Source organism: Nuphar pumila, chromosome 7 (genome assembly GCF_984573655.1).
Source record: "Nuphar pumila chromosome 7, dmNupPumi1.hap1.1, whole genome shotgun sequence".
NCBI classification, from domain to species: domain Eukaryota; kingdom Viridiplantae; phylum Streptophyta; class Magnoliopsida; order Nymphaeales; family Nymphaeaceae; genus Nuphar; species Nuphar pumila.
In genome coordinates this window covers 24797850-24808808 of record NC_143255.1, presented here as the reverse complement: position 1 = coordinate 24808808, position 10959 = coordinate 24797850, and the positions used below count along the sequence as shown (strand labels likewise).

Genomic DNA, 10959 nt, shown 5'->3' with positions numbered 1-10959 from the left:
AAAACGTGGGTCCCACATTTACTCATATGGCCAAACTTCGTTGAATGAGTAGTGAAGATATGGGTGTTTTGATAAAAAGAGGCAGAAGCGGATGGTTTATTTATTGGGGACCAACTAGAGAGAGAGAGAGAGAGAGAGAGGGACCAACGGACATGTGACCGAAGATTTAGGCCGTAGGTTTTATGGGGCGTTGCTTTTGGCATATTAAACGAATTCTACGCAATTAAGATAGTAGAAATAGAAAGTTGTAGAGAGAGAGAGAGAGAGAGAGAGGTGTTGAAAAAACATATATTATTGCAAGTGAAAACACAAAGCCAAGGATTTCCAGAGAGAGGGACTGCTCCGTGTAGCGTGAACTGAGAGAGAGAGAGAGAGAGAGAGAGGATTCGAGAAAATGCAGCAACATCTCATGCAGATGCAACCCATGATGGGGGCATACTCCCCACAAAATATCACCACTGATGTCATTCAAAAGGTCGATTTTTCTATTCCTATTTCTCTCTCTTCTTTTGCATTCTTTCCCTATGTGGATAAGGTGCGGGTTAGGGCTTTCTGATGTGGGGTTCTGTTCTTTTTATGCGTGTGGTCGCCATACGTTAGGGTTTTTCTGTCACGGATTGATTATGTGGGGTTTTGGGGTTGTGCATGTTTTAAAGGTTTTTGTGTTGCGTTTAGTGGTGGGAAAGGGATCTTGAGGTTTTTTTCTGTGTTGGTATTCAAGGAAACCTTCGTTTTGGGCGAAATGAAGTTGTTTCTTAGGGTTTATGGCTTGGTTCATCTGAATCTTGATGCCTCTTTCTTTTGCGTGTGGGGTTTATTTTGGGATGTCTCGTTGCCGATTGTTATGAATGTTTGAGAACTTTTCAATGTTTCTTTTTCTTTATCGCGTCATAATCTTTTGGGTGTCAAGAAATTTATTTTTCAGCGGTGATTCTTATTTATTGTTTGTTCAAGAAGAGATACCTGTGCTAATGCTATTGGATGACTACTTCATCCTTGACCTTAGAGTATTTTTTAATGCAGTTGGTTAGTTTTGATTTACTGTCTGTGTTACTTTTGGATTTCTCTTATGGCTCGTTGATGGCTGTTCTTTTCTAACGCATGTATGTGATTTAAATCCACTCCCAATGCCTGCAATCAGACATTTGAGGTTGTCTTGCATTAGAACTATGCATGCCATTTTATATGGCCTTCATTGGTTATGCACGTGAGCTTTGGTAGTTATAATTAGCTGGCTTTGATTTTCTTGGCAATTTGTCATTTTGGTTGTGCTTTCTCTTTTGATGCTATTGAGAGAGAATTATTTTATGGGGCATTTAAATTCCCATGTTACCTCACAGCACAATAGGCTGTTTTTTCATATTTAGGTGGTCTCTCAGCTCCATATGGTAATATGTCTTTTTCCATGGATGAGCATGTGATGTTGTTGCAAAGTTCAATTTAATAGGTGTTCTTTTGTACTTGTCATGATGTGCATACTATGATTATTGCAAAGATTTTTGGTATGGCTTTCCTCTGTACTTTCATTCAAGTTATCCGGGTAATGCTAAGCAGATTAGCTTCTATTATTTGTTAGTTTATGAAGATAATCCAGATTATGTTTTGATAGTTGCATGAACTAAAAGAGGAGGTTGGCTGATAAAATGACGGATGCGGTGTTTAATGCCCTTGAATGTACTTGAGTATGTAGTTTTTTGAATGAGAATCAGATGGGGTTTAAGGCCCCCTCCCTTTTATTGCCAAAAAACAGTAATTAGAAAATAGTGATGACAAAATATACACCCCTTAGGGACAAAAAATAGTCTGAGTGACGGTATCTTGGGGTTTGTCTTTCCATGAGACAAATTCCCCCTCCTGACAGGCTGTAACAACATCTGACACATTGTACAGGGGTTAGACTGTAACAAAATTATTCTCTAAGATTCGAATGCAAGCCATTTGACTATAAGAGTTGGCATTATCAAGGTTGTAAATAGTGTATCGTTACCCGTATCGGTCGGTCTCAAAGTTAGATACATATCATAGCGTATCGTAAAAAAAGCATAATTTTTAATACTTTTTTTTCAAAAATTCAGAAAGAATAACAAATTTTTAAAAAAAGTCATAACACATGAAACAATGATGAATTGCACAAAATACAACCATAAAATCACATATGAAGCATTTATGTCTTCATGAGCTGCATAAGATATCATCAACCATCAAATAATATAGATAATATTGCATGCATATCTCACAAGAACAATGCAAAATATTAAATATCTTTCAATTAAGAACATGCCACAAGACTCAATACTTTCATATTACATAAACAAAAATAAAATAACCAAGTTTATGAAAACTTAAGTGTTAAATAACCAAGTTTTTTGAAAATATAACCTCAATCATCATCGTCATTATCTTCTTCGTCTTCTCTTGATATTATGCTAGGGGTTGTGGGATCAAATGTAGGGAGCTCATCTTTATCATACACATCTTCTCAGGGCTGAAAATACCCTATTTCTGCCTTATCTCGTTTTTTTTTGTCTTTTTTCTCTCAGACCAGTGAGCAGTTGTTGACATTTCCATTTCACGGCATCCAAAAAATCCATTGACATGCAAGGGACAACATTGTGATGTGTCCCGGCTAAATGATGCTTCAATCGAGAGATACCATCCAAAACAATATGATGACAATAGTTGCACTCAATTTTCAATCGGTTTTCACTCACTACTTGAGTACCCTATTGCCATGCCGGATCATTTTGATGCCATCTTCGCAAAAAAAAATTTAGTGGGAGGCAAAGAATACAGATTTGTTATCTTATCCTACTCCCTTGAGTGAAAAATGATGGAAATGCACTTTTATGTGAGAAATCCACAAAAGCCCTCTCCCTTGTGCACGAATTGGCTCCCAAATCGCTCTCACGCCTCTTAGGGTGTGTGGGTTTTCCTTTAAAGGCCTCTACACAAATGAGAAAATCGGCCATAGGGAGGTCTTTAAAACTCAAAATTAAAAAAGTTGAGTTTTGGCCCTTTTAAAGTGCATCAGACATGTATCGTACAATACACCCTGTATTGTATGATGCTGTATGATACAGGGCTGTATCATATGATACAGACAATACACACTCGTATCGTGATATGAGTGTGTATCGTATCGAGTTAGGCCATAGTTACGATGTGTATTGTACAATACAATACAATAATTACAACATTGGGCATTATTGCTAAATAAGTATTTTAAAAATTGAGGCAGCTGTAAATAGAAGTTTTAAGAAATGTTGGCCTGCTCACATTTGTCACTTTTGATTTTTGTTTTTGATAGCATAGGATTCAAAATAGACTTTGATAATTTGTTTATTGATGATATATAATGTTACTTCTTGGGAATGGGACCCAAATATATTCTAATATTAGCACTGACTGAAACTTGTTACAATGTGATTCTTCACATTTGGCAGTTGGTGAAGACATGTTATATTAGACAAGAAAAACCAATAATTGGTTTCATTTTCTTAAAGTTAAAAAAGGACATTAACTTGTAAATTCATCAGTTTATGTGCTGATCTTTCTATGGTTCACTTAGAGAGCTATGTTGATTGTGTTGAAAAAAATGGGTGGTTACAACCTAGTACTAGGAGCATTTTGTTCCAACTGCTTCATGTTTTATATTAGTTGAGGTGATATCTGGCCCTCTTCTTTATGGCCATTTTTTTTCTCTTTTATTCAGATTTTTCTATTTTTCTAATGGATCAATTGTTGGAAAACAATGGATTGGAATTGTATTAGGAACATAATTTATGTGCATATCTGCCTTAATAGAGTTCAATCCATTTAATTAAGCCTAACTGCAATTGTCTCAGATAACTGGCAGTCAGAAAAGAAGAGTAGATTATGATTATGAGGTCAATCAATGTAAAATTAGTGTTTTGCCTTAGATCACTAGTTGTGGTTTATTTTCTACATGACTGGTCTGAATATGATATGTTTTATGATAGGATGATTCAGAAAATCACAACATGCATGTATCATCCTGCTGTGCATGTGGGAATGGAATTTGCTGACTGAGGGGGTCAGACTTGTCACCGTTGCGAAATCTGAAGAACAGATTTAATGATTGTTTCCAATTGAATACCATGATGAATATATTGAACATATCTGAAGATAAAGTGATGGATACATATATGCACATACACATACAATACATGCGCGCGTACATCCAGAACTAATTTGTTAGTGGAACAAAGTTACAAAGTTTGATGGAGATTTCATTATAAAGCGAGTTAGTTTAGCATGTTCATCATAAGACTGATCCCTACATGAAAACTGAAACTATTACATAGTGGAAGATGTTATATCCAACATATGGGGTTGCCCACACATTTTTGATCTGGGTCTACACTCGATAGATCTTCGATCTAGATGCTGGTTTAGGTTGGACAAAGGATCCTTTAGAATGCAGGGTGAGGCCAGTACACATTTACATGGTTTGGTTTTATAAATTATATTTTCCATGTCCTTTGACTTTCACTGGCCTTTTGGGAGATTGATCCAACTAAATGTCCTGCTGTTTGATCTACATCAAAACTGTCAGATGACTAATGCATACTTGGGTCTGAGTCAAATATGGCCCCATCTGATGCCTAGCTATTATCAAAACTTAAAGTTGTGCCCTACTTTCTTCATGTTCATGCTGACATGAAGAAATGATTTTATTGTGATTTTACTTCTCTATCTATGCTTATCTTTTCCCATTTTAAATTTGTGATCTTTTCCAAGAATTAGCAGTAATTCAATTTTTGCGAAGTAAGAGACTCACCCATTAGGTGAAAAATCAAAGCGCACCTCTCTGTCTCTCTCTTGTGCATGTGTTTCTGTGCAACATTACAACCACTAAAATTTTTTGTTGAACTTTTGTGACATTTTAAAGTCTGAAGTAGCTAATCCTTAAATTACTTCAAACACCTGTCTTTAATATCGCACTGGCACATTATTTGTCCATGATACCCAACTTTTAGCAAAACTAACCATTGGAAATAACCAAATTATACCCTAGGACATTGTTGCCAGATGTGCATTCTAGCTGTTTCCCTTTTTTTGGGGTTACAGACTGATTTGAAATTATTTGGTTAATCTGTCATTATTGCCATCGTTGATCTCCTGAAGCGCTTCTCATAATACTTTCTGCTGATTTTTAGAGTGTTTTAAGACATAGTTACAGGTATTATTGATATTTTAATTATCAGGATTCCGTATGGACATTATCAATCTTGTGGAGCATTCTCCAACATTATTGCTGTTTTGTATATAGGGTTTTTTGAGGCATAATCACAAATATCAGCAAGTATCATGAGATTCTGTGACATTTTTTGTTTTTTATTTATTCCTCTATGCAATTTGAATATGGATAATTTTTTTGTTTCTTATTTGTCCTTTTTTCTTTTTAGACATTTCTTCCTTTTTGATGATATATAAACAAAATATTGCTAAAGTCTAGCTGTGGCTTGAAAATTGAGATGAAAGGTGAGAAAGTTGAGTTATTAGATTTACATAAAGCCATAGTCACCTATATTGTACAAGGTAATTTCTCGGCGAGGGTTTTTTCTCGGAGAAATTTTCAATAGTTTATTTTTCTTGGGAAAATCTTGGAAGTTTTAAACATATAAAAATAATAAAATAATAGGTATTTTTGGAAAATATAAGGAAATAACTTTGAAAATCTTTTAAAATACAAAAAAACAAACAATACAAAAATTGGGCTTAAATATATAAAAAAAGTTTTTTTTTTTAAAATAATTTTATTTCTGGCAATGTTTTGAAAATATCAAGACATTCTGACGATATTATCGAGTGACCTGAATTTGCCCATAATATCATGATATTTTCAAAATATCAGCTATATCCGTGACACTTCATAAGACCATGGAGACTGAGGCTTTCAGAAGCATATGGCACCTGTACAACCTCTCCTATGTTATTTTCTTCAGCTAATACTCTTCACTTGAAGTTTGCATCAGATATTGTAGTTTGCTATCACATAATATATACCCTTAGATTTTAGTTAATCAGTAGCCTGGGGTTCGATGAAATGATAAAAGGAATACACTTCTGACTATTTGTGGTTGACTTCTTTTCTATATATGCCATTTGACTTACACTAAATGTAGGGATGTGAGTGGGTCAGATTTTATCTGATATCTGACCAAGTCTGACTCTGTTTACTCAGATTTGGTAAGCCAAAACTATATCTGATTATAATTGGATGCAGATGTGGTTTTGATGTTTTACTACCAAATCTGATGGATATCCAGATCTGATGGATATCTGCATCCAATTACATGTAAAAAACCGGATTTGGTATGAACTTTTCAGCATCTGAATCTCTTTAGCCAACATCCAATTAGTTGGAACTGGTATTGGTCACATCCTACCCAAATTCAAATTGACATCCCTAAGTAAATGACTTCTTTATGCAGGGCCATATGGTTGCTTCTTCTCAGTGCTTTGGTGAAAACTTTGTTTGGATATTTCATTTATAATCAAGTTTTAGCAGGTTTATTACTGTACTCTAGAATGTTCTATGTGCTGTCTATTTCCATTTTGAGTGTTTTTTAATGAAACTTTTGTTATACAGTTGATGGGCGTAAAGTTCTAGTTGCTTCCTTGGTGTACTTTTTACTGGGAACACATGAAGTATATTTGAACGTCTGCAAAATTGAGGGTTGCTTGTAGGCCATTGTATTGTTGCCTTAATGAGGACAAGTGTCATTTGTGTTCTACTATAATCCAGAGGTCACTCTTCTCAGATACATCAGAGGGCCCTCTAATAATTCTAGGGCTAGAATTTAGTGGTACTCTTCATGGTGACTGACTGCTGAACTTCCATTGGAAGATGGTCCATCATCAAGTAAAGGCTTTAACTGAAACCTTTTTTTTGGCTATTTGAGATGGGGTGCAGTGTCTTTTTTCATTTTGACCTTTTCTTTCTCTTCTTTTTTTGTATAGAAATGGACAATGCAATTCTAGTTTGGGTTTACACCATGGGAAAGGCCTTTTGCAGTTGTTGGGGAATCATAGTTTTTTTGAATCATTATTTCCTTCATGTGTCGACTATTGGAATTACTGTTTTCCAAATCAACTTCCCAGAGCCTTTATCACAGTAGATCTTCTAGGATGCTTAGTAGATGGGGAGGATGATATGTTATTTCACGCCTGTTTGAAAACCAATGGGCCTTGTGTTCACATGGCAGGGAAAATTATGATGAAATGGTGTTTTCAATGTCAGCAGTAGGATGTTAAAATTGGTCATGTTCTGTGGCATTTGTTTAATTCTGTTTGGCTTTTTGCATGCTCTCATAGGCAGGAAAATGCTAGAATAGGTGGGTGATAGAATTATAGGGCATTCCAGTCAACTTTAGGATAATGGTTTGTCTGCTTGCTATTGCAGCTTTCATCTTCACCAATTTTTCACTAGGCATGCAACTTTGTGTTTACTTGATATCTTTACTCTCAGTTTGAAAGTGTGGAGATTATTGTGTCCTCTAATTTAGCTATACGTTTGCATGCTTGATGGTATTTATTTATCTTAATAAAACTATGGGTTTTGTGGATCTTGAATATTTCTATATTTGCAATCAACAGGAATATTTGCTGTACTTTTACAGGTTTACTGTTATTGTTTTGCAATTAACTGATTCCTTACATTTCCATATGTGCAGTACTTGGATGAGAACAAGACGCTGATTTTGGCAATACTTGATAACCAGAATTTGGGCAGGCTGAGTGAATGTGCACAGTAAGTATCATTATAATATTTGAATATGGCCTACCAGAGCATAATTGACCTAGATATCTTTTTTATTGTTAAGTACTGAAGGCAATTTTAGGTTTGGATTTCCTGAGTCAGTCTAACATAATATGTTTCAAACATATGAAAGAAACGTTCACATGCATGTTTTTTCTGAAGTCATTTATTTTTTTTGGACTATGAAGTACGAGCGTCTTTCTGTGATATTTGGTTCTGCAGTCAGTTGCAGCATATGTTATTGATGGACATGGCTAATGCTCTTGGTTTCCCATGACTCATCTTGAATATTCTATATAGTTTAAACAGTGGATTCTTTCTAAATGGGCTTTAAGCTAAAGTTGTTTGATTAATATTGTTCACAGTTCTTGCTGGGAACTTTGGAAAAATTAGATGGTCCTGGTGCTAATGATCCCTGGTGCAAGTGCTAAAGTTGTTTGATTAACACCATTCATAGTTCTTGCTGGTTTGAAAAGATTATATGGTCCTGGTGCTAATGGTCCCTAGTGTAAGAGGCAAGATTTGCTTACAAACAAGCTAAGGAAGACTGAGGGATGCTTATCAATGGGTTAGAGAGAGGACTTATCAGTTTAGTGAGGGTCCCTTTTGGCGGAGCAGGAGAGTCCTGGCAAATTGTACATTACGGAGGCAAGAGAGTTGCTCCTTGGGTTTGGGCATTGGTCTGCAAGCAGATTCTTCGTACAATTAAGATTGGCAGAAAAGGTTTGTATGTAGTATATGGAGGAGGGCATGCTCTCGAGAGAGCAACAATGCCATGGCTTGGTTGGACTAAGGCATCTCCTTGGGATCGATACAAGCCTGCTGAAGTCATTGTACAATTTCTTAGTTACTCATTTACAGGGAAAGGCTAGGGCACCTGATTTGGGTTTTGGACTATACGAGTGTATATCATGCCTTCCTATGGCCATGGGGTGCCATTCATTTTTTGAGGAGTCTTGATTCTGTTCAGGGACTCCTTGATGGGTGAGGAGGCAGACTGGCAATAATAAATACTGAGATCCAAGAGGGAGAAAGGAATTTGGCGTGGCTTATCAAAAAGGTTCAAGGGCTTCCATTCCACTATGGTATTTGTGATATCAATGGTGTGAAACCCTCCAATTCACGAGGCATTCGATCTGTACTACAGGGGATGACCTTTCTGTTTTAAGAAAGGGAACGACTCACATAGAGGAGGGGATCCTGTCCCTTTCTGTAGAGGTTAGACTTGGGAATGCTCTTCATTAATGTTCCAATGGGCATAGAGTGCAGCAGTCCTGAAAAAAGAGCTTGCTTATATGTTAGTGACGGCAGGCAGGAGGGCTTGCAGAAAAGAGGGGGGCTGTAAGGCCATGTATGTTCTGACGGTTGGGTTGCGGGTGTCTCAAGATCCTGGGATGGCAGTATTAAAGGGCAGAGTTCTTGATTTCCGAGTAAGAGACTTTTGAAAATAAGTGTCTCAAGCACATCTGATTAAGTAGATGCAGAAACTTTTTTAGCCGAAAGGCGAAAGTTTGTTTTCTATTGGAATGAATTACGATTATTGAACTTTGTTTCTATCTCACATGCAAGTCCATACACGTGTTTGAATTTGATATTCCTGTAGCAGAGTTGGTTACCGCAGTTGCTTCTTAGGTTGTTGATTCTTGTGCCTCATTTGCTTCAAGGTCGTAAGTGAATTATCCATGGAGGATGTCCAGACCTGGGAAAAACCATTTTTTGAGAATTTTTTCCTTGTAGTGGAATAGTTCTGCAATTCATTTGCATCAATATTATCGTAAATCTTGTGAAAATATGCATGAAGCTTCCATCTGCTGATCCTTTTGATCTTGATTGCAGCTATCAAGCAAGGCTTCAGCAGAATCTGATGTACTTGGCTGCCATTGCTGATGCTCAGCCACAGCCCCCTGCCATGCAAGCGCAGGTAACATCCTCTCATGCATTGAATTCTATTAACCTACCTTAGGGAATGAAAGCAAAAGCATTTTTGTTTATCTTTTGTGGCAGTTTCCCCCCAATGCGGTCATGCAGCCTGGTGCCCAGTATCTGCAACACCAACAAGCTCAAGCGTTGACCCCACAGTCACTGATGGGTGCCCGATCACCCATGATGTATGCTCAGCAGTCTCTCTCTGCATTACAGCAGCAGCAAGCGTTACATAGCCAACTTGGCATGAACCCCACGGGTAACAGTGGTCTTCAAGCGTTGCATGGTGAGGCTAATGTGGGTGCTGGTGGACCAATATCCACTGGTGGCTTCCCTGACTTTGTTCGCAGCTCAGCCGGATCTGGTGAAGCTAGTCAGTCTGCTGGCAGAGCTACTGCTATGGAGCAACGTGGAGCTGGAAAGCAGGATGTGGCAGGCAGAGACATTTCAACCTCAGGATCTGCTGATGGGCGAGGTAGGACTCCTGGTGTGCAGACCGGAGATGGCACTGAGCCTTTATATCTCAAGGGGCCTGAAGGTCAGGGTAACTGATCTTGTTGTAGAGAGTTCCAGAGAAGGTCGATAAGTGCACACAACGTTGCCCCAATGTCAACATAACTGGAGGCAGTATTAGAGAACAGAACCTGTCTTGCCTAGACTACATCTTTGGTGTGTTCAAACTTGCTAATGGTTTACTTTCTCTGTCAAGGTGACCAGTCTTGGTAACCTGTTTGGTTGAGACATGCTTTACTTGTGTGTTCTTGCTTTGTAAAAAGTTTCTATCTGATGCAAGGATGCTTTAGCTCTGCGAATATGTGCATTTGACACATGAATGACTGCCTGACGTTAGTTGTTACTCCTGCAGTTTAGAAAAAACATATCTTTTGGCTTATGTAGAAATGAAAGAATACTTTAAAGTGTGTTCTGATGAGAGCTTGACAGATAAAATCTCTTGTTGGACATTATTAAATTGGGGTTCAGTGAGCAATGCCACTCAACGATATTGATTATTGGACTTTTTAAGTTGGGTCCAGTGAGGAATGCCGTGAAACCAAATCTAGGCTCCCGTTGGTACCCTTTTGGGGTGGAAACATTGTTTACATGTGTTTCCAAAATATGGTTTTTCCAAGTCTAATGTTGCCAAAACGTGGTGTTAGGGATAGAGTTGCCAAAAACATCCTTTTGTGAATGGTATTGAAATGTGTTGAGGCTGTGAACTCCATGCCGAAGGTAGCATTTGGGCAAGACCA

General features: G+C 37.5%; 1 protein-coding gene across 2 annotated transcripts; it reads left to right on the top strand.

Moving 5' to 3' along the window:
* Positions 1-256: 256 nt before the first annotated feature.
* On the top strand, positions 257-10633 carry LOC149831568 (GRF-interacting factor 1-like). 2 transcript variants are annotated; one of them, XM_090013981.1, is made up of 5 exons: positions 352-475; positions 6617-6889; positions 7701-7777; positions 9623-9707; positions 9791-10633. In XM_090013981.1, exons 2-5 carry the CDS (start codon positions 6875-6877, stop codon positions 10259-10261), a joined length of 648 nt encoding a protein of 215 aa, XP_089870107.1. In that variant the 5' UTR covers positions 352-475; positions 6617-6874; the 3' UTR covers positions 10262-10633. The 2 variants fall into 2 exon arrangements, with proteins under 2 accessions (XP_089870106.1, XP_089870107.1); XM_090013980.1 differs by lacking the exon at positions 6617-6889 and having other exon boundaries at positions 257-475.
* Positions 10634-10959: the final 326 nt, after the last annotated feature.